The 24,387-nt window shown below is 39.5% G+C and overlaps 1 protein-coding gene across 1 annotated transcript in view; it reads left to right on the forward strand.

Annotated features, from left to right (window-relative positions):
- Positions 1-14,898, forward strand: part of MTO1 (mitochondrial tRNA translation optimization 1) — a 28,218-nt gene extending 13,320 nt beyond the window's left edge. The window contains exons 4-12 of the mRNA XM_044254609.1: positions 813-1,102; positions 2,964-3,076; positions 3,163-3,353; positions 4,015-4,145; positions 5,916-6,120; positions 6,200-6,371; positions 10,094-10,212; positions 12,956-13,116; positions 14,639-14,898. Coding sequence (XP_044110544.1) covers positions 813-1,102; positions 2,964-3,076; positions 3,163-3,353; positions 4,015-4,145; positions 5,916-6,120; positions 6,200-6,371; positions 10,094-10,212; positions 12,956-13,116; positions 14,639-14,797 — 1,541 coding nt within the window. The 3' untranslated portion in view covers positions 14,798-14,898. The remainder of the gene's footprint in view (positions 1-812; positions 1,103-2,963; positions 3,077-3,162; positions 3,354-4,014; positions 4,146-5,915; positions 6,121-6,199; positions 6,372-10,093; positions 10,213-12,955; positions 13,117-14,638) is intronic.
- The last annotated feature ends 9,489 nt before the right edge of the window (positions 14,899-24,387 follow it).

Raw genomic sequence — 24,387 nt, forward strand, 5'->3', positions numbered from 1 at the left:
AAGTATATTCACAGTGTTGTGCAACTGTTAGTACCACCCATTTCCAGAACTACTTGATCATCCTAAACTGAAACTCTGTACCCACTAAACAGTAACTCCCCATTACCCAAAGAATAAGCCTAACATTTTCCTATAAGACAGGAATACAAAACCTTTTTATATAGATTTAACTATTTCTCTCATTTTCAGCCTCCTTTGTTCCTACATTCCTCAGTTCTCATTCTCAGTTCTCCAGTTTGCAAGCTTTGCAGAGCAAATTATTTAATTTTCATTGGTACGTTCTCCTCAGATTCTTGAGTTGTAGCCTTCTCGCCTCTGCTGGGTTAGTTATTGCTCTTTCATCTGCTCTCTGTCTTATGAAAATATTTTGAAAGTTCTCATCTTTTGACAAGTTCTTTCCCATTAGTTGTCCTTTTGGGTTTATACCTTTTTTCTGTCCCTTTATTTCATTTTCTTGGCGTTTTAGGAGGTAGAAAAAAATCATGTGAGGTAGTCTGTCATATTTAACCAGGAGTCTAAAATTAATTTTAAAAATTAACTGAGACTAATTTTTCAGAACTGATTTGATTTTAGGAGGATGTGAACTAGTTTTTATATGTTATTATGTTCTCTCTCCCAGCTGTCTTGGATTCTTAGTATTAACATATATTCATATATAAACATATGAATAACATATAGCCTTCTTACTCATTTAAAATTCTTTTTTAAGTTTCCAAAGACACATTTTCCCTGTAGTTCTTATGTAAAATAGGCACATTTCAATTAGATCCATGATAACAGGTCACAGTTTTTACTCTTTCTTAATCCTTTAGCGGATGGAAGCACAGTACATGCAGAGAGTGTGGTTCTGACTACCGGCACGTTCCTGAGAGGCGTGATTGTAATTGGATTGGAGACGCATCCCGCAGGGCGTTTAGGAGATCAGCCTTCCATAGGGCTGGCTCAGACTCTGGAGAAGTTGGGGTTTGTGGTGGGAAGATTGAAGACTGGGACTCCACCCCGAATTGCCAAAGAGTCCATTAATTTCAGCATTCTAAACAAGCAGACACCAGATAATCCATCCATACCATTCAGTTTTATCAATGAGACAGTGTGGATTAAGGTAAGATAATTTACGAAAACTTGACTTTACAGGCGACTGCGCGTATTCACAGCAGAATGTAGCCTAACTCTCCCTCCATCCCTCTTTTCCTCCTCTTTTCTTCCCTTCCTCCCTTCATTCCTTCACAAGTCACCTTACATTCCTGTTGCTTAGGGTGCAAAAACAGGATCTTTAAAAGGATTAGCTAATTTGGCTAATTGGGTGTTTCTGTAAGTTTTTAAATTTCATTACTTCATAATTTTGCCAATTTAAACTTTTGAAACAGTTTCAGACCTACATAAACATTGTAAGATCATTAAAACAAACTCTTGTAAACCAATGAAGTTCACCGACTTGTTAATATTTTACCACATTTATCTCTAATAGAGATATACATATATATTTAATCTATAAAAATGTAATATAGACATTTATCTTTATTCTTTTCTTTTTCCAGAACATTTGACTATAAGTTGTAGAGATCATGACTCTTTACTTCTACATACTTGAGTATGGATTTCAACTAAGCACAGAGACATGCTCTTACATTACCTCATTGTAGTAATGAAATTTGGGGAGTTTAACACTGATACAATGCTGTTATCTAATATAAATATAGTTCATAGACAGATTTGCTGATTGTCCCAATATTGTTCTTTACTAGCAACCTTTTTTTTTTTTCCAATCCAGGAAAAAGTATAGTATTTAATTGTCATTTCTCTTTGATCTGGAACCATTACTTAGTCTTTCGTGTCACTGGTACTTTTGTTTTTTTTTTTTTTTTTCCCACTGGTACTTTTGAACAGGCTACTTTTTTGCTTACCTTTGGAGTTATTTAAAAAAAAAAAAAAAGGCATATTGTGTGTTTAGAAGAGAGGACTAATAATTGGTGGTCCTAGTTTCTGGTGAGTGTTATCTTGATAAGTGGCTCCAAATAGTCTGCTGTTGTGAGCAAGTTTCTTTTATATTCTTGCATTGGTAAAATGTAAATTGTGATGCTACTTCCTTAGTGTGTGTATTTTATAAAATTTCAAGTTTATGGAAAGTAGAAAAAAATAGCATCACCCAGTTTCAAAAAGTAACATTTTCTGGCATTCCTGTTCATCTTTTCTTAACACTTTCTTCTTGTGAAGTTTTTGTTTTTTGTTTTTCAAGATTTTATTTCCTTGTCAGAGAGAGAGAAAGCGTGCATAAGCAGGGGAAGCGGCAGGCAGAGGGAGAAGCAGGCTTCTCACTGAGCAGGGAGCCCAGTGTGGGACCCAATCCCAGGCTCCTGGGATCTGACCTGAGCTGAAGGCAGTTGTTCAACCTACTGAGCCACCAAGCCATCCTGACTTCTTGTGAAGTTTTAAAGCTACAGCCCCAAATCTCACATCATTTCACTTATAAATACTTTGGTATAGGTCTTTAACAGATGAGAACTTTGTAAAAAATCAATCAAACAAACAAACAAACAAAAAAACCAGCTACAATACCATTATCACACCCAGAAAATAAGGACAAAATAAGGACCATACATTGAGTTGGATGATATATATGCCTTATAACAACAGTTCCTTTTTTTTTTTTTTTTTTTTTTAATTTATATGTGGAAGAAACAGAGTCATCTGTTCTCTAGAATTTCCCACATTCTAGATTTCTCCCTTCTGGTGCCTTAAATATTTTCTTCCATTTTCTATATTTTCTGTAAACTGGTAGATCTAGAAGCTTTTTTAAATTTAGGTTCATCTTTTGGGTTGTTTTTGGCAAGAATACTTAATTAGTAGTATCCAGCATTATGCATAGGTTTAAAAGTAAGTGCAAATCATATATGTAATTTATTTGAGTAAAAGGCAAACTAGTCAAGAAGCCAACATTGTTATAAATAGTTCCTATATTTTAGCCAGAAGATCAGCTGCCATGTTACTTGACTCACACCAACCCTAGAGTGGATGAGATTGTCCTTGAGAACCTTCACCTTAATAGTCACATTAAGGAGACTACAAGAGGACCCCGGTAAGAACAAAACATTACTTTAAGGAACGCTGTCAACCTCTTTTGTTTGCTTCATTAAATTTTTAAATTTCATTGTCCTGCTCTAGATACTGTCCATCCATTGAATCAAAGGTTTTGCGTTTTCCAAACCGTCTACATCAGGTTTGGCTGGAACCTGAAGGAATGGATTCTGACCTCATCTACCCCCAAGGGTTATCTGTGACACTACCAGCTGAATTACAGGAGAAAATGATCACGTGCATCAAAGGCTTGGAGAAAGCTAAAATGATTCAGCCAGGTAAAGAGAACCACAGCTGCCCTTCCATATGAGCTCAGCATTGCTTTAGCAGACCGTGAGGAGGTCTTCGCTACACTCATAGATGCCTAGAGCCTCAGAAGACAAAGCCCAACATCTATGCATTTAAAATATTCTTTGTTGGGGCACCTGGGTGGCTCAGTGGGTTAAAGCCTCTGCCTTCGGCTCAGGTCGTGATCCTAGGGTCCTGGGATCGAGCCCCATGTCGGGCTCTCTGCTTGGCAGGGAGCCTGCTTCCTCCTTCTCTCTCTCTGCCTGCCTTTCAGCCTACTTGTAATCTCTGTCTGTCAAATAAATAAATAAAATCTTTAAAAATATATATATATTCTCTGTTTTGGGGCGCCTGGGTGGCTCAGTGGTTAAGCTGCTGCCTTCGGCTCAGGTCATGATCTCAGGGTCCTGGGATCGAGCCCTGCATCGGGCTCTCTGCTCAGCGGGGAGCCTGCTTCCTCCTCTCTCTCTGCCTGCCTCTATGCCTGCTTGTGATCTCTCTCTGTCAAATAAATAAATAAAATCTTTAAATAAAAAAAAAATAAAATATTCTCTGTTTTTCAAGAACATTTAATGACAATCTTTGCATCTCTACTTTGAGATAAATCCAGCTTGAGTTTTACTTATTTTGTATCATTTATCTTTTGGTCAGGCTATGGTGTTCAGTATGATTATTTAGACCCCCGTCAGATCACTCCTTCTCTTGAGACTCATTTGGTGCAACGGCTCTTCTTCGCTGGCCAGATAAATGGCACTACTGGTTATGAGGAAGCTGCAGCTCAAGTAAGCAGTTGTTCAAATGTTACTATAAACAGAAAAGGACTATTTAACTATTTAACTGGTGTTCCTCCTTTTAATTTCTGTTGTGATAACTATATAGATCTTAGATACAGGTCATAAATTGTAATGGAACTTCTGTTTCAGGGTGTACAGGGATGGCTACTATATACAGTAGAATTTAAAAAACACTTGTGGGTTATGTTTTTTTTTTTCTTTTTTTATTTGCATGTGGTTGACACACAGTTTCAAGTGTAAAACTGAGTCATTTGACAAGTTTATGCATTATGCTGTGTTCCCCACAAATGTAGCTGTTACATCCCTCTTACAGTATCTTTGACTATATTCCTTATGCTTTGCTAAACACTTGTGGTTTTAATTCTCTTTTATGAGTTCCAAGGTCTGATATCATAGTTGATAAGATTTACTGTATTTTGAAAAAAAAAATTTTTTTTTTTTAAGATTTTTTATTTATTTGACAGAGAGAGATCACAAGTAGGCAGAGAGGCAGGCAGAGAGAGAGAGAGGAGGAAGCAGGCTCCCTGCTGAGCAGAGAGCCCGATGCGGGACTCGATCCCAGAATCCTGAGATCATGACCTGAGCCGAAGGCAGCGGCTTAACCCACTGAGCCACCCAGGGGCCCCTGTATTTTGAAAATTTTTTTAAGGTTTTGTTTATTTATTTGCCAGAGAGAGAGCACACAAGCAGGGGTGAGAGGCAGGCAGCGGGAGAAGCAGATTCCTTGCCAAGCAAGGAGCCAGGTGTGGGACTTGATCCCAGGACTCTGGTATTATAACTTGAGCCAAAGGCAGACTCTCAACCAAATGAGACTCCCAGACATCCCTATTTTGAAATTTTTTTGTAGAGATTTTATTTATTTATTTGAGAGAGTGAGAATGAGAGAGAGCATGAGAAGGGGAAGGTCAGAGGGAGAAGCAGACTCCCTGGTGAGCAGGGAGCCCATGCAGGCCTCGATCCTGAGACTCCAGGATCCTGACCTGAGGGAAAGGCAGTTGCTTAACCAACTGAGCCACCTAGGCACCCTGAAAATTTTTTAAAAATAATTTATTTTTAAGCTATCTCTACACCCAGTGTGGGGGCTCACACTTAATAACCCCAAGATTAAGAGTTGCATGCTCGGGCGCCACGCTCAGTGGGTTAAGCCGCTGCCTTCGGCTCAGGTCATGATCTCAGGGTCCTGCTATTGAGTCCCGCATCAGGCTCTCTGCTCAGCAGGGAGCCTGCTTCCTCCTCTCTCTCTCTCTCTGCCTGCCTCTCTGCCTACTTGTGATCTCTCTCTCTGTCAAATAAATAAATAAATAAATCTTTTAAAAAAAAAAAAAAAGAGTTGCATGCTCTCCTGACTGAGCCAGCCAGGCTCCCCTGAAATTTTTTGAAAAAGAAAATTAGTTCCTTCAACATAATTTTATTGCAAATTATCATATTCCTCTTACGTGAGAAGTTATGTTATTTTTACTTGTAAGTGGGAAAAGGCTAGAAGAGTTCTATGGGTGGATTTTAAAAAATAGATTAGCCCACCTAAAGCTTATCAGGAATGTTAAGTATTTTTGAAAACCGTGAAACATAGCATTCTAAAGTGGCACATTACCTGCATTCTGCTTTTGAATACATATCACATTTTCTCTGTCTATTCTCTCTTTTGGGCAGTGCCTGCTTTCTTACTACCCGATGCTATTTTTTCCAGGTAGTGTTCTGACTAGGGTAGCTCTTTGTTCAGTTCATAATGGCCTTTTAAACATTTCAGTCCTCTTGTAGGGTGTGATAGCTGGAATCAATGCAAGTCTTCGGGTCAAACGCAAGCCTCCTTTTGTCATCAGCCGAACAGAAGGCTACATAGGGGTCTTGATTGATGACCTCACCACGCTGGGTACCAATGAACCCTACCGCATGTTTACAAGCCGAGCAGAATTCCGTCTGTCACTGCGCCCTGATAATGCCGACAGCAGGCTCACGTTCCGAGGTAACTCCTCACTGGGTCCTACAACCAGGTTTACTTTTCCTGAAAACCTCTTATTATATTCTTTCCCCTCCCCTTCTAGGGTATAAGGAGGTTGGCTGTGTGTCCCAACAACGATATGAAAGAGCTTCTAGGATGAAGTCTTCTTTGGAAGAAGGCATTTCTGTGCTAAAATCCATTGAGTTTTCAAGTTCTAAATGGAAAAAATTAATTCCAGAGGCTTCTATAAGTATTGGGAAAAGTCTGCCTCTCAGGTATGCACTTTTAATGTAGACTTTTTTTGCTTTTTACAGAAAACTGAGATTGTTTCAGAGATATTACTTGCAGGTTCCCTTTTTTTTTTTTTTATCCCCCCCCCCTTTTTTTTAAAGATTTATTTATTTATTTATTTGACAGAGAGAGAAAGATCACAAGTAGGCATAGAGGCAGGCAGAGAGAGGGGGAGGCTGGCTCCCCGCTGAGCAGAGAGCCTGATGCGGGGCTCAATCCCAGGACCTCGAGATCATGACCTGAGCCAAAGGCAGAGGCTTAACCCACCAAGCCACCCAGGCGCCCTGGATTCCCCATTTTAAATGAATTTAGCTTACTCTTGGCTTCTTTTCAAAATCCTTTAGATGTAAGTCATCTCTTCATTCGGTATTAAAAATATATATGATTCTAAATTATTTTTTATACAATATTTCTGAGGCTCCCATTGAGTTCTTCTGGCTTTCCTGCAATTTAGAGGGTACAAACCAAGAAACACTGTTAATCAGCCTTCTTTTATAAGTATGGAATAATTGCAAACCTCTTTTTCTTTAACTTATTTATTTTAGAAGGAGAGAGAGTACGCACATGTGAGGGTGGGGAGAGGCAAGGGGAGAGAATCTCAAGCAGATTCTGCACTGAGCATGGAGCCCAACTCAGGGCTCAATTTCACGACTCTTGAGATCATATCCTGAGCCTAAACGAAGAGTGAGACACCCTACTGACTGAGCCACAAAAGCCTCTTTTAAACAGAGTATTTTTAATTCTGTGGACTTACTAGCAGATTTCCTTTCTGCATGTTAGGGGTTTTTTGTCCTTGCTTTTATCATTCTGGTTATATGGACTCTGAATCTAAAGGACATTAATTTAGAGCTTTTGCTTCATAGATACATTCCTATAGACATTGTATAGTTCAAAATCTGCATATTTTATCACTCATTCTTCCCATTTAAAAAACTGTAACCTAATTTGGTTGGGGAGGTGCCCAGAAAACATAAATCTGAAAACACTGTAGGGGCGCCTGGTGGCTCAGTGGGTTAAAGCCTCTGCCTTCAGCTCTGGTCATGATCCCAGGGCCCTGGGATTGAGCCCTGCATCAGGCTCTCTGCTCCATGGAGAACCTGCTTCCTCCTCTCTCTCTGCCTGTTTCCCTGCCTACTTGTGATCTCTGTCTATCAAATAAATAAATTAAATATTTTTAAAATAATAATAAAAACACTGTAGCTTAGGAGCTAATATGGTGGCATTAATCTTGGAGCTATGTCTCCAATATATTTTTCTTTTCTATTTTTCCTTTTTTTTTCAAACACCGTTTTCCTTGTGAGGGATTTTATGGACTTAAAGGTGTACCCGTTTTAATGCTGCTTTTTATTATCTCTAATCTTGCTCTACCTTGACTAACAGCCTGGCATAATGAGTTCTTGTTTGACTTTATCACATCACGGTGTCTTATCATTTGTGACTTCTATTCCCAAGTTTTCATTTTCACAGGAATTTCCCAAAGCACTGACACTACTGTTAGAGAACTTTAAGCACTTTTTAATTATAGTAACAGTAAATGTTTAAGAACCTGCATTGTAGTCACCCAAGCCAGGAAATCTTATTCATAGAAGTGACAGCCAGGGACGCCTGGGTGGCTCAGTTGGTTAAGCGGCTGCCTTCGGCTCAGGTCATGATCCCGGCGTCCTGGGATCAAGTCCCACATCGGGCTCCTTGCTTGGTGGGGAGCCTGCTTCTTCCTCTGCCTCTGCCTGCCACTCTGTCTGCCTGTGCTTGCTCTCGCTTCTCTATGACAAATAAATAAATAAAATTTAAAAAAAAAAAAAAAAAAAAAGAAGTGACAGCCAGATTGACAAGTGAGGACAGTGGATAGATTTACCAGCTAAGTAGCACTTGGAAGATGATAGTAGTATATAGTTTGTTATCCACTCAATATTTCTGGTGTTTGTTTAAATTTAGGAAGGCTCACATTATTTTGGACTCTGTGCAAAGAACTTATAACATCATGTTTGTTTTGACAAATATTATACTACTTCAAATTTATATAAGTAGAATTTGCATTAAATGTGACTAATGTGTAACATTGCCAGCAGGGCACCTGATTGTTTTTAACACAGTCTAAAATGCTAATCAGTGAATAAAAATATGAATGTAAAGTCTAGCAGCTTTTACCAAACTAATTTATTGCATTTACTGTGTACATACTAGGCTCTGAGCCAAATACTCACATGTTGAACCAGACTTTGAACAGACATTTTAACAGAAGAAATACATAAGTAACTGCATACACATTTCCTATCAGGATTATAGGGAAATAGACTGATGTGTTAGATTTTCTCTTGTGTTCTGTTGAGGTGTGCTAACTTGTCCTTTCTGTGCCAGAACTCTGAACTCTGAGACTTAGGCTTGATTCAAAGCAGGTCTTGAAGTTTGGACCTGAGAACAGATCCAAGGTTTGAAAATACATTATTTTAAAAAAAATTTTTAAGTTGGGGGCGCCAGGGTGGCGCAGTCGTTAAACCTCTGCTTTCAGCTCAGGTCAGGATCCCAGGATCCTGGGACTGAGTCCCACATTGGGCTCCTTATTCAGCGGGGAGTCTGTTTCTCCCTCTCCCCACTCCCACTCTGCTGTCTCTCTCTCCCCCAAATAAATTAGATCTTGAAAAAATATTTCTTTTTTAAGTTATATGGTCAAGGGCTTTTCTTTGAGGTCGTCACCATCTTGCTAGATTCCCAGAGAATGCCTTTTTGGTTAGTCAGTTGTGTTCCAGTATGTTCTGTAGTTTTTTTTTTTTTTTAAGATTTTATTACCTGAATTCAGTATGAAAGGGATTAAATTGGCCAAAGGAACACCAAGAATGAGTCAAGTTATTGACTCCAAGTGTCAGTGAGTCAAGTTATTGCAAATATCACCTGATCTACCTGTTAACATTTATACTGAGGCATGTTCTCTTGGTGAGCCATGTAAGTTGCCTGGGAATTTTAACAGTTGTCTCTATTCGCTGCACATATTGATTGTTCTCCTCTCCTCTTGCTTTGACTCAGGAGGCCTTAGTCTAACCAAAGTAGTGGAAATTGAACTGAGAATTAGCTGCCTGAAGTTTCCAATCCGTAAAAATTAAAATGGAGATTATACTAAATTAAAAAAATATCTGACTGGAAGAATACTTAGGAACCCTGGACCATCATTTTCATCAATTTGTTTTGCAGATATTTAAAACATTTAGGGAGGGGCCTCTCATTCTTACTTGGGGAGTTCTGCAAAAGCAAGGAAGAGATCTTCAGCTGGTTTCGAGCATGAAAGAGGGTGACTCCTTCATTGGACATGGGGTTCAACATGACTTAGATGTAAATTCTTAGGGAATTCAAACCGTTGTTATCAGAGGATATTTTGTCCTTACAAGAAAGGGAGAGCAAAAGGATTATACTAATGCACCCTTTACCAACAACTTATTTCTCATGATAAAGGAAAGGAGTTGGGGAGAATTACAAACTAGTCTTATTGAGGTTCTCCTGTGTTGCAGATCTACTGCATTTACTCACTGTGCTTGCAAAGAATTAGGAGTGTATCTTTTGATATTTGTGTTAATTCTGAGATTTGGCATTATTTCCAAGGAATTTTGTTCTTAATCTGGCTTACATGATACAGACCCCTATGTTTTGTTCTGGGTTTTTTTTTTTTTTTTTTTTTTTGGACCCCTATGCTAATGAAACTTTTGTGTATTTGCAGAGCTCTAGATGTTCTGAAGTATGAAGAAGTTGACATGAAGTTGTTAGCCAAGGCTGTTCCAGAGCCCTTGAAGAAGTACATTAAATGTAGAGAGCTAGCTGAAAGGCTGAAAATAGAAGGTAGAAAATAATTTTTTACTTTACATGCCTATATGTTCTATTTCCATTATGAATGGACAGCAGATTCAAGAAAGAGTTCTACGTTAAGAGGAGCCATTATTAGCATAGAAACAGCATAGTCTTGGGCTCTGTGCTATTCAGAGTGGGGATCCCAGGCTAGAAGCATTGCAATACATGGGAGCTTGTTAGGAATACAGATTCTCATAGTCTACTTCAAACCCACTAAGCAAGCATCTGCATTTTAATAAGATCCCTAGGTAATTTGTGAGCACGTTCCAAGTTTGAGAAATGCTATAAGGTTTACCAAAAATAACCCCCCAAACCAAAAAAATACAAAACACATAACTTTTTTCCCCTTAAACTTCCTTTTATATTTTCCCCATCCAGTGTTCTATCAGTGAGAAAAATTATAGTCTTTAGCTTTAACAATATACTGGAATTATAATGGCATTTAACAATAACAAAATTAGAATGTTATAGGGCACCTGGGTGGCTCAGTGGGTTAAGCCGCTGCCTTCGGCTCAGGTCATGATCTCAGGGTCCTGGGATCGAGTCCCGCATCGGGCTCTCTGCTCAGCAGGGAGCCTGCTTCCCTCTCTCTCTCTCTGCCTGCCTCTCTGCCTACTTGTGATTTCTCTCTGTCAAATAAATAAATAAAATCTTAAAAAAAAAAAAAATTAAAAAAAAAATTAGAATGTTATATTTAACAATATACTGGAATTTTAATGGTAGAGTTACCATTAAAATACTTATTTTGTATCAGGCAAATTAGAGCCTGCCCCTGTACATTATAACATATATCATGCTCTCATTCTCTCGGTCAGTGTACTGACCATCAAAACTACAGACGACTTTGTAGTTGTACTCTATTTTTTTAAGATTTTCATTGTGAAAAATTTCAGACATAAAAATACTGAGAATCGGGCGCCTGGGTGGCTCAGTGGGTTAGGCCGCTGCCTTCGGCTCAGGTCATGATCTCGGAGGCCTGGGATCGAGTCCCGCATCCGGCTCTCTGCTCAGCAGGGAGCCTGCTTCCTCCTCTCTCTCTCTCTCTGCCTGCCTCTCTGCCTACTTGTGATTTCTCTCTGTCAAATAAATAAATAAATAATCTTTAAAAAAAAAAATACTGAGAATCATATCAGCTTTTGCATTGTAGTAGATGTTTTTTCCTGGGGTGGCAAATTATTTGAGAAAAAGGCAGGGAACAGAAAGAGCTGGGGAGAAGGGTAGGAAAAGTTAGATAATGATGTACTGTTCAAATAGGAAAGGGCTTTAAATTCTGTGGAGACCAGCCAAGGTGGTAAGAATTCTGCATTCCTTCTAGCAATGGCATTTTCTTTCAGTTCCAGAGATCTGTCACTTTGCTAAGCTTTGGCTGTACATATAGGATGACCCAATTGCTACCTATCATCCCACCATGCAACTTAACAGAAGTCTAGAAACAAAGAGAAACTCACCAAAACTTTAGAATCATATTCCAAATGACCAGACACTATACTTATTCTAATGTATAAGAAATAATGTTGACAGGGATATCTGGGTGGCTCAGTTGATTAGGTGTCTACCTTTGGCTCAGGTCATAATCCCAGGGTTCTGGGATCGAATCCCTAATCAGGCTCCTTGCTCAGTGGGGAGCCTGCCTCTCCCTCTGTCTGCTGTTCCCCCTGGTTGTGCGCGCTCTCTCTCTCTCTCTCTCTCTGACAAATAAATAAAATCTTTTAAAAAAAAATAATGTTGACCTTTTATTTCAACATCATGATTGCTCTATTGAGTAAAAATTACTTACTGAACATTCGGGCTGTTATCATCTGGGAACAGGTGATAAATTCTATATTTCATTTATTTAAAGATTTTTTTAAATTTTTCAAAGATTTTTAAAGATTTTAAAAAATTATTTACTTGAATAAATAAATTATCCAGAAACGGTAAGAAACCAGGCAGTGGTGATTATACAGACAGAGATCACATGTAGGCAGAGAGACAGGGGGAAGCAGGCTTCCTGCCCAGCAGAGAGCCCAATGCGGGGCTCCATCCCGGGACCCTGAGATCATGACCTGAGCTGAAGGCAGAGGCTTTAACGCACTGAGTCACCCAGGTGCCCCTATATTTCTTTTTTTTTTTTTTTTTAAGTTTATTTAAGTAATCTTTATACCCAGTGTGGGGCTCAAACTCACTACCCTGAGATCAAGATTCACAGGCTGACTGAGCTAGCCAGGTGCCCCTAAATTCTATATATATTTTTTAAATTATTTAATTATTTAAATTATTATTTTATATATATATATTTAAATTTTATATCTATATTTTATTTTTTATAAATAGAGGGAGAGGAATAGAGCACAAGCAGGGGGAGTGGAAAAGGAAGAAGTAGGCTCCCCACTGAGCAGGGAGTCCAACCTGGAGCTCAATTCCAGGACCCAGGGATCATGACCTGAGCCAAAGGCAAATGCTTAGCTAACTGAGCCATCCAGGTACCCCAATTTTCCAGATTTTTGAAGTAAAAAGCACATGCAGTAAACTGCCAAGCATAATGCTGTAGTTGGTATGCAAGATACTTCCTCTCATTTAGCCTCAATTTCCTCATCTACAAAAGGGAGCATTTATGCCATTTATCTCCTGGTATTAGGAAAAGTGTTGTATGACATAACATAGACAAAAGCTTTTTATAAATTGTAAAAAGCTATAAAAACACAAGTTGTTAATATAGTCTGAATATGCTAATGTAATTAATTCTGTTCACCAGCCACTTATGAATCAGTGTTGTTCCATCAGCAACAACAAATAAAGGAAGTTCAGCAAGATGAAGCTCTCCAGCTGCCAAAAGACCTAGATTATTTAACCCTCAGAGATGTGTCTTTGTCTTACGAAGTTCGAGAGAAGCTACAGTTCAGTCGCCCAGAAACGGTAAGAAACCAGGCAGTGGGGATTATACAGAGCCAGTGCTTTAATTTTTTAAACGTGGATTTATAGTGGTCACATAATTAAGGTTTTATTTCATTATAAAAAATCTACCCTTTTATTTCATAATTATATCTCTTTGTATGATAGATATTGGGTTTGTTCTTGAGAGATAAAAAACTTATTCTAAATAGATAACTAGAAAAATTGAGTTAAAATTATTCTCTAATCCCCACTATGTGCTAAACCACAGTGCAAACTAGTATAAGGCATGATGTAAAGGAACCCACATTAGGTTAATACATGTGAGTGGTTTTCAAATCACTGCTTGGATCCCTCCCTAGGAGTCCCATAGCATTGGCTTAGAAGCTACTAGGAAGAAGAGAGGGGCCTAAAAAAAGGTCCCTCACCCCAAGCTCTGTATAAGTGTGTATGTACATGTGTCTGTAAATGTCTGTAAACAAACTGAAAATTTAAAGTTTGTTTACAGATATATATAATTATATATATATATGTTATATATATGTGTTTTTATATATATGTATATATGCATATATGTGTTATATATTATATACTATATTATATAATACATAGTACTGGACTTTTAATAACAAATATTTAAACACTGATAGGCTATATTTATTGATTCTGAGATGCACATTTAACATTTCTGCAACTGAACTGTATCTTAAAAATGGATGGTGTATCATAGTATATTGGGCAGTATTATATAGGTGATTCATATAATAAAAGGCATTTAACAAAAATATAACCTCTAAAATTTTTTGGAAAAAAATTATTTTTGAAGGGAAGAGTGATTCTGTCAATATAAATGATATTCTTAGTGATCGTCATCATGGAAACTACATGGAAGCATGTAGGCCATTTTATAACTCTGTATATCCTATTCATTTTTAGTTATGTTTTTATGGATAGTCATAGGCTGTACTGCCCAATAACTAAATGTGCCCATTTACATTAGTTAAAATTAAGTAAAACTCTGAATTCAGCTCTTTAGTCATACTATCCATGTTTCAGGTACTCAGTAGCCACAATTCTGGGATACAAAATGCTCTGACAGATTATTTGTTACAGACTCATTTGGTAGCTAAACCTGACCTGACCTGAACGGACATTAAGTTATTTATACCACATAGAGTGAATATTCATACATTTCACTTTAAAAATACACCACAGAAGTATTCATGAGATTATAGGGCACTGCCCAACAACTAATGAGGTTACATTAGTTTAATGAAAACAAAAACTAGGTAGTCTAACATCTATTAGTTATATGATCTTTGAGAAATAGCTTTAATTTCTCTGAGCCTCATTTTCCCTAATTTGTAAAATGAAGGCATTAATAATTATCACATTCCCTTTATCTACTTTATAGTTATTTTGAAGATACATTAAGATAACTTTTGAAAATATTTTATAAACTATAATATACAGATTGTTATTAGGAGCAAAATAGATTTGATTTGACATAGCTCACTTATGTTTCTCTTGTGGTTTTAATTCTTAGATTGGGGCTGCTAGTCGTATACCTGGAGTGACCCCTGCTGCCATCATCAATCTGCTTCGATTTGTGAAGACTTCTCAGCAAAGACAGATGGCTGTGCATGAATTGCCCAGAACTGATCAATCATTATGTGATACAGACAGACTTGAAGAGAGACAGTAGCTTTATATTCATAGATGACTTTTAAGTAGTACAAGAGTATAGATAGGATATAAGAAGTATTTATATTTCACACCTATTAAAATAAACTTACTAGGTTATTATGGATTTGTCACTAATTTATAAAGAGGGCAGAGATTATAACTGTGCTTTTTTATGTATCTGAGAAAAGTTATAGTCTTTATTAGGAGCACCTGGGTGACTCAGTTGGTTAAGCTACTGCCTTCAGCTCAGGTTATGATCCTGGAGTCCCAGGATCAAGTACACATCATGCTCCCTACTCGGCAGGGATTCTGCTTCTCCCTCTGACCTCTCCCCTCTCTCTCTCTCTCTCTCATTCTCTCTCTCTCAAATAAATAAATAAAATCTTTAAAAAAATATAGTCTTCATTAATCTACAGTGAGCCTATTAATGTAACTTCAGTATTCATCAGAGAGATAATAGTGGACCCACAACTAAACCTGAAGAAAAATCTCAACTTCTCAAAATCTCATGACCTGAGCTGAAGGCAGACGCTTAACCGACTGAGCCACCCGGGCATCCCATGGCCATGATTTCTTAACACTAAAGACAAATCCATAGTAACTGACTAGTGTTTCCCTGTTTTTAAGTCAGAAGTGACAGAAAAACTGAAATGGTGCTGGCATTTCTCTTCCTCTTCAGCACTTCGATTCTGTGTTGTCACAACATTTAGGGTGGGATGACTGCCTGGGTCCTTTGGCTGGCTGGTTCAGACATCTCAGGCTTTCTGTGTAGAATAGAGGATGAACACAGACAAGCAGACCAGAGAGCCTTGCTTATCCCTGGAAATGTCAACTGGTATCTCTGGAATCAGTCAAGGGAGAAGCTCCCATGTCAGCTTCAAGCCAAAGCAGATATTTAAGACCACCAAGGGCCCTGAAGTCACTCTGGCCATAGGTCTATGTGTTAAGCCTGATTATGGGTGTGAGGCAGCCAAACACCTTGTTGCTATAATCAGATATGGCTACTTGGATGTAGCTCAGTTTTCATGTTTTGTCTAATTTTAGTCTTTCCATTAAAGTAGTCAATATCAGGGCGCCTGGGTGGCTCAGTGGGTTAAGCCGCTGCCTTCGGCTCAGGTCATGATCTCGGGGTCCTGGGATCGAGTCCCACATCGGGCTCTCTGCTCAGCAGGGAGCCTGCTTCCCTCTATCTCCCTCTCTGCCTGCCTCTCCGTCTGCTTGTAATCTCTCTCTGTCAAATAAATAAATAAAATCTTTAAAAAAAAAAAAAAAGTAGTCAATATCAGTAGCAAGTAAAAAGTATTTGTAATATTGCATCATTTAGCAATGATGAATTCTTTTTGATACTTGATTTAGTAATTTCAAAAAGTGGTAACTTTTACTTTAGTTACGGCTATTCTGGGCAGAATTCTTACCACAGAGGCAATATTGATTAAAATACTACAAAAAAAAAAGATATTTATTTATTTTTAAGATTTTATTTATGTATTTGACAGACAGAGATCACAAGTAGGCAGAGAGGCAGGCAGAGAGAGGAGGAAGCAGGCTCCCCCCACTGAGCAGAGAGCCAGATGCAGGGCTCCATCCCAGGACCCTAGATCATGATCTGAGCTGAAGACAGAGGCTTCACCCACTGAGCCACCCAGGGCCACACTATATTATATTTTAAAAAGGCCATTTTGCACTACCTGTTTAGCACCAGAAGGGAAATCACTGTTTTAAAACTTTTTCTGGTTAAGGACACCAGGGTGACTCAGTTGGTTAAGTGCCCCATGTCCTAGGATCACGTACCACATCAGGCAGGAATCCTGCTGCTCCTCTGCCTGCAGCTCCCCCTGCTTGTCTCTCTTTCTGACAAATAAGTAGAATCTTAAAAAAAAAAAAAAACTTTTTCTGGTTAAATACAGGAGTAAAAGCAGTGGTGTTTTGGGGGTGCTTAATGAATGGAATATAACAAAATTTATCCTGAGGGAATAGAAAATTCTTAAATGCTTTGCAGTGTTCTTGATAGCTATAATTTTGGCCTAGTGACAGTACACACATATTAAGAAACTTAAGTTTTATGATGTGATTCCATTATAATAGTAACTGTCTCACTGAAAAATGTTTGATGGAAAACATTTGTTTTAGGTTCTGCCATTTGGTTTAGGATCTTTATAATTTAAAATATGTTAACTTTTACAAAATTACCTCGCTTAAAAAGACTGTTCCAAAACAGCTTATTTACCTTCTGGTGCTGCTTTGGATCATCATGCTCTAGAGGAAAAATCAGCTAAAAATGTACGTCATAGAAATCTCCCCCAACAGGGCGCCTGGGTGGCTCAGTTGATGAAGCATCTGCCTTCAGCTCAGGTCATGATCTTGGGGTCCTGGGATCAAGCCCTGAGTCAGCCTCCCTGCTGAACAGAGAGTTTGCTCCTCCCTCTCTCTCTGTCCCTCCCCCGCCAACCCCACTTGTGCTCTCTCTCAGATAAAGAAATAAAATCTTTTTTTAAAAAAAAAGAAAGAAAGAAAAGAATCTTCTTCCAACAATGACCAGTCAGCCTCCAACAGAAGTTGGCCACACTTGTGATTTCCCCTACCCACCACAGACCACACTGCCTAGTAGTTAGAAAAGCTATGTACTAAAGTTCATTTCAACAGGAACACCAAAATTTGAAAAAAGGAAATAGCAAGGAACACAAAGCATTTATAAAATCATTGGTTCCGGGAGAGAGGGAGGATGAAGACAGGAACCTATGCTAAATTAAGCCATTATAACCTTGAATTGTGACATTACCTCCTGTAGCCAGAGTTTGAATTTTATCATTTTAAGAAATATTTGGTCCTTTTTTAGTTTCAACCTAGATTAGAATAGCCATGGCTTTTTCACTTCAGAAATTTCAACTCCTAGAAGAATGCCCTGTCCAGAAGTGGTGAAATACTAGGAAGTCACCAACAGACACAAGATGATTCTGAGCTGGCAGAGCTGCTTATCTTGGAGGGCACACAGTAAAAATAACCTGTTCCTCTTAGGCTCCTTCTTTATAATACTTTTATTATTGCACTTCCTTCATTCTACCTTAGTTTTTAATATCTCTCTTACCTTAATCTCTTAAAAAATATAAACCTCATGAATGCTTGTAGTGCCATAGTTGTAGGTACTCAGGGCATGGTTTTTGTTTGTTTGTTTGTTTGTTTGTTTTGGGAGAGAGAGCATGAGAAGGGGAGGGTCAGAGGGAGAAGCAGACTTCCCACTGAGCACAGAGCCTGCTGTGAGACTCCATCCTGGGACTCTAGGATCATGACCTGAGCCAAAGACAGTGGCTTAACCAACCAAGCTACCCAGGTGCCCAGGGCATGATTTTGAATGAATGAATATTACTAAAGGCAATAGGTGACAAAACTAAAACTTAAGTGAGTAATTAAATGGGATAAAAGTGTTTGACACAAATATTAAGAACTGTATACTTTTGTGCTTGCCTTTGTCTCCATAACTCTTCTGTCTTCATATTCTCTTCAGCTTCCTTTCCTCCCTGTCTTCCTGTTCTAGCTCTGTTTTTCCTGTTCCTAATATGAAACTGAAGTTTAGTTTTATGATACTCATTTATGAGACAGATTTTTAGTATTTCCTAATGTAAGAGCCAGGTGAAAGAAACCAGAGAATGAAAAGGCAACTCACATAATGGAAGAAAAAAACCATGTATCTAAAAACAGGTTAATATGCATAAGATGTAAAAGATTCTTACAACTCAACAACAGCAACAAAAAAACCCACAAACAACCCAATTAAAAAATGGGCAAAGGGCTTGAATAGATATTTTTCTCACAAGATATACAAATGGCCAATAACTAAATGAAAAGATGCTCAACTTTACTAGTCCTCAAAAAAAAATGCAAATCAAAACCACAGTGAGGGGCACCTGGGTGGCTCAGTGGGTTAAGCCGCTGCTTTCGGCTCAGGTCATGATCTCAGGGTCCTGGGATCAAGTCCCGCATCTGGCTCTCTATTCAGCAGGGAGCCTGCTTCCTCCTCTCTCTCTCTGCCTGCCTCTGTGTCTACTTGTGATCTCTCTCTGTCAAATAAATAAATAAAGTCTTTTAAAAAAAAAAACACAATGAGATGCCATCTCACACCTATTAGGATGCCTATTATCAGATAAACGGAAAACAAGTGTTGGCAAAACTGGAGAAATCGGAAACCTTATGCACTGTTGATAGAAAAGTAAATTGGGGGCGCCTGGGTGGTTCAGTGGGTTAAAGCCTCTGCCTTCGGCTCAGGTCATGATCCCAGGGTCGTGGGATCGAGCACCGCATCGGGCTCTCTGCTCAGCAGGGAGCCTGCTTCCCTCTCTCTCTCTCTCTGCCTGCCTGTCTACTTGTGATCTCTGTCTGTCAAATAAATAAATAAAAATCTTAAAAAAAAAAAAAAAAGAAAAGTAAATTGGTACAGCAGCTATGGAAAACAGTATGTCAGCTACCTCCACCAAAATTAAAAGAACTACTGTATGATCCTGCGATTCCACTCCTAAATATATACCCAGAAAAACTGAAAGCAGGGTCTCAAAGACCCTGTTCAAGGGTTATGTTCATAGTAGGATTATTCACAATAGCTAAAAGGTGAAAGCAACCTGTGTCCCATCAACAGATGCATGGGATAAGTAAAATGTATATAAATACAGTGAAATGCTTTTCAATCTTAAAACAGAAGGAAATTCTGACATGTTACAACAAGGATGAATCTAGAGGACATTAACACTAAGTGAAGTAATTCAGTTAAAACACAATATTCTAGGATTCCACTTACTTTTTTTTTTAAGATTTTATTTATTTATTTGAGGGAGAGAGAGTGAATAAGAGAAAGCACGAGCAGGTGGAGTGGCAGAGGGAGAAACAGGTTCCCCCTCCTGCTGAGCAGGGAGCCTGACTTGGGACTTAATGCCAGGACCCTGGGATCATGACCTAAGCAGACACTTAACCGACTGAGCCACCCAGGCACTCCTAGGAGTCCACTTAAATGTGGTACCCAGAGTAGTCAAATTATACTAGAGAAAAAGGAGAGTGGTGACTGGGGGAGGGAGGAATGTGGAGTTATTGTTTACTGGGTACAGAGTTTCCGTTTTTGCAAGATGGGGTTCTGGAGAAGGATGGTAATGGTTGCACAACATTGTGGATGTACTAAATCCCACTATACACTTAAAAATTGTTAAGATGGTGAATTTTGGGGGGGCGCCTGGGTGGCTCAGTGGGTTAAAGCCTCTGCCTTCAGCTCAGGTCATGATCCCAGGCTCCTGGGATCGAACCCCACATCAGGCTCTGCTCGGCGGGGGGCCTGCTTCCCTTCCTCTCTCTCTGCCTGCTTCTCTGCCTACTTGTGATCTCTGTCTGTCAAATAACTAAAAAAACTTTAAAAAAAAAAAGATGGTGAATTTTTGTTGTTCATATTTTACAAATTTTTTAAAAAGCTAAATGAATTTGTATATGTATCTCAGCTCTAAAACCTATTTACTGATAATTTATCCCCTGCTTTTCTTTTTTTTTTTCAAAGATCTTATTTATTTATTTAAGAGAGAGAAAATACAAGCAGGGGGCAGTCGGCAGAGAGAGAGAGGGAGAAGCAGGCTTCCGGTGAGAAAGGAGCCTGATGAGGGGCTCGATTCCAGGACCCTGGGATCAGGACCCAAGCTGAAGGAAGACACCTAACAACTAAGCCACCCAGGCGCCCCTTCCCTGCTTATTTCTTAAAAATATACCTGAGACATTATAAAGAGAAGAAAATTAAGGATCAGCTGAGGAAAAGGCAGATTACACTTAAATGTTAAACTCCAGCTCTGAGCTTCCTGTCAGTGGCTTAGTTCTATCTCATCAAGGAGACCAAGAAAAAAATGTTTTCCTATTACTAAAATCTAAAAGAGGGGCACCTGGGTGGCTCAGTGGGTCTGCCTTCAGCTCAGGTCATGATCTTGAGGTCCTGAAATTGAGCCCCACACTAGTCTCCCTGCTTAGTGGGAAGTCTGCTCCTCCCTCTCTATCTGCCCCCTGCCCCCCAACTCATGCTCTCTCTCAAAATCTTAACAACAACAAAAAAAAAATCTGGGGCACCTGGGTGGCTCAGTGGGTTAAAGCCTCTGCCTTCGGCTCAAGTAATGATCCCAGGGTCCGGGGATCGAGCCCTGCATCGGGCTCTCTGCTCAGCAGGAAGCTTGCTTCCTCCTCTCTCTCTCTGCCTGCTTCTCTGCCTACTTGTGATCTCTGTCAAATAAATAAAATCTTAAAAAAAAAAATCTAGGGTCGCCTGGGTGGCTCAGTGGGTTAAGCCGCTGCCTTCGACTCGGGTCATGATCTCAGGGTCCTGGGATCGAGTTTCGCATCGGGCTCTCTGCTCAGCAGGGAGCCTGCTTCCCTCTCTCTCTCTCTCTGCCTGCCTCTCTGTCTACTTGTGATCTCTGTCTGTCAAATAAACAAATAAAATCTTAAAAAAAAAAAATCTAAGCTTTGGGCATACTTCAATGCCTCTCTGGACAAGTATACGTTGACACTCTATGCTCTTAAGCCCTAGGGAAAGGATGCATTTATTTTTATCTAGAACCTCATTATGACTGTCACTGACTTCTAAATCAACATTCTCAAACTGCTGGCTGCAATTCATTAGCAAGCTATGAAAATTTTTGTCATAGGTAATAAAAGTATTATTCTCTGACACTTTGGTTTCAGTACTTCACATGCAAATTATATTTCACCAATTTTAGGACTTACTTTTTTCTTTTATCATCTCTAAATGGTTGTATGTTCTATAATCAATAGTATCTTAAAAATTGGCAGCATTTGTGACTTACAACTGAAAACATCTTAGATGTAATGAAATAGTGTTATACTATGTTGCAATAGAAAATATATCTTACTATGGATCCTCGTCAAAAAAGTTTGAAAAAGATCCATTTGAAAAGCATTATTCCCTAATGGGAAATCCCCAATATATTAGGATTTTTTTTAAAGATTTTATTCATTTGCGGAGGGAGGCAGGGAGAGAGAGTGTGTGTATATGTGCAGAAGCAGGGAGAGAGGCAGAGGGAGAGGGAGAAGGAAACTCTCTGCTAAGCTGGGAGCTCAAATGGGCTCATTCCCAGGATCTGGAAATCATGACCTGAGATGAAGGTAGATCCGTAACCATCTGAGCCACACAGGCATCCCTGTATTAGGATTCTTTAACGTGTGTATTTCTCAAAGTAGGAAAAACTTACCAATCTCTCCCTATGCTATAGCCTGGTTAGGTGATGTGATTAAAGTATAATTGCAAGTTGCTGTTGGGCATGGATCTCAGGTATTCCCACTTCACAAAACCTTTCTGCCACTTTCATTTGTTCCTCCTAAGGACCAGATGTCCTTCCCTATATGAAGTTTCTCAAGCTCTCCTAACCAATCTCTTTCTTGGACTTAACCTTCAATTCCCTTCCACTTCCACCCTGTAGCCTATTTCATGCTAAGCATTTATGGAGTTGCCATTCTTAATGAATCATTACAGCACTCAATCTAAGTGTTATTTCAGAGCTTAGAGGCTATAGGGGAATTTAGAATATGAATTTCACTCTGAACAGCACTCCTTTAAGATTTAAAATATTCTTCATATACTTGAAGACAGTAATACTTTTCTAGTGTTTGCTAGGCTAAACAACTAGTTCTCAAATTCAGTGCCTCGTAATTCACATTTAGTCTTTATGTTGGTTGCTCTTTGAATTCTCTTTCAGAGTTGGTCTACACTATTTAAAACGCTACAATCAAAATTTAAAATAATACGTTAAGACACATAAAAAAATGGACTATCTAAACTTAAAAGGAAACATTCTAGACTGTATGTAAGAAAACACCAGCACACATGCCATGTTTCAAGCAATGAAAAGGACACTTACTGAATTTTCTGTATCTCTAACCTCACAAAGAACAACCTAAAAGTGGGAGGGAGGGCAGTTTAACAAACTTCAGAGACATATGTCAGAGCTTTGAAGAAAAGCATACACGAACAGTTACATAAAATATAAGTAAAAAAAAAAAAAATACAAGAAAGTGCGTTCCAAGAGACACATTCCCTAATCTCAGTATGATGATTTAGCTACAGGGACACCTGGTCGTTCAGTTGGTTAAGCATCTGCCTTCAGCACAGGTCATGATCCCAGGGTTTTAAAGATTTTATTTATTTGATACAGAGAGAGAGAGAGATCACAAGTAGGCAAAAAAGCAGGCAGAGAGAGAGGGGAAGCAGGCTCCCTGCTGAGCCGAGAGCCCAATCCCAGGACCCCAGGATCATGACCCGAGCGGAAGGGAGGAGCTTTAACCCACTGAGCCACCCAGGTGCCCTGATCCCAGGGTTTTGGAATCGAGTCCCGCATCAGGCTCCCTGCTCAGCAGGGACCCTGTAAGGTTTTACAGGCGAGACAAACATGACACCAGGTGAGGTAGGCACAAGGAAAGATTTATTAAAGGTGCCCTTGGGCGAGGTTCCACGACTCCGGAGAAGAGAAGTCGTGCCGGGAGGGGCTCGAGTGGGTCTTGAGTGGGTCTTTTATCTGGGTTAAGACAAGGAATAGGTTCACAGCCATATAAGGTACGGTATTCAGGGATTGGAGGGTTGGGGGAGTCCTGATGTTCTGGTTTCTGGCATAGGTATTGGGTTACTTGTGGAGATGTGACCTGGGCATACATCCTTATGGTGGGAGAGTCAAGAGTTAGGAAAGGGGGGGGGCTGGAAGATGGTGGCCCGGTGGTCATTTCTATTGTTTCTCCTGTATTCCCGGAGCTGCCCACCCAACAGACCCCACTTCTCTTCTGCCTCTGTGTCTCTTTCTTACCCTCTGTATCTCATTAATTAAAAAATCTTAAAAAAAAAAAAAAGAGAGAGAGAGAGAGTCTAACTCTTGGTTTTGGCTGAGGTTGGGATCTCTGTGTCATGCACTCTGGGCTCAGTGGAAAGCCTGCTGGAGATGATCTCCCTCTCCCTCTGCTCCTCTCCCCCTGCTCACACAGTCTTTCTCCCTCAAATAAAATCTTCAAAAAAACAAAAAATTTGGGGCGCCTGGGTGGCTCAGTGGGTTAAAGCCTCTGCCTTCGGCTCAGGTCATGATCCCAGGGTCCTGGGATCGAGCCCCGCATCGGGCTCTCTGCTCAGCAGGGAGCCTGCTTCCCCCTCTCTCTCTGCCTACCTCTCAGCCTACTTGTAATCTCTGCCTGTCAAATAAATAAAATCTTTTAAAAAAAAATATTTAGCTATAAGGAAATGTTCCCTCTACCCAACTAAATAAAAATCGCCTCATTTCTTGTTAGACATTTACTGAGTTGCCAGCTCTACACAGAAACATGTAGGAGGCTCAAGAGAGATGTCCAAAGGGTCAATCAAGGTTTGACAATAGCTAAAGAGAAGGGCTGCAGGTCCAAACTGGTTCAAGCCCTTCCCTTGTTGCTGTGATACAGCTGCACCCCTTATACTTAAGTGGTTCTAGCCCAAGCCTCAGAAAATGTTGCAGATGTTCTCATAAGAAGGCTGAGAGAAGCACTTCCTCAGTTTGGGCAGCTCCAGAGAGCCCAGGAATTCAAAACTCAAATTGCTTATGTGGCAACTCTGCAGTTTATCATACCACC

The sequence above is a fragment of the Neovison vison genome, chromosome 1 (genome assembly GCF_020171115.1).
Source record: "Neovison vison isolate M4711 chromosome 1, ASM_NN_V1, whole genome shotgun sequence".
Classification (NCBI taxonomy): Eukaryota; Metazoa; Chordata; class Mammalia; order Carnivora; family Mustelidae; genus Neogale; species Neogale vison.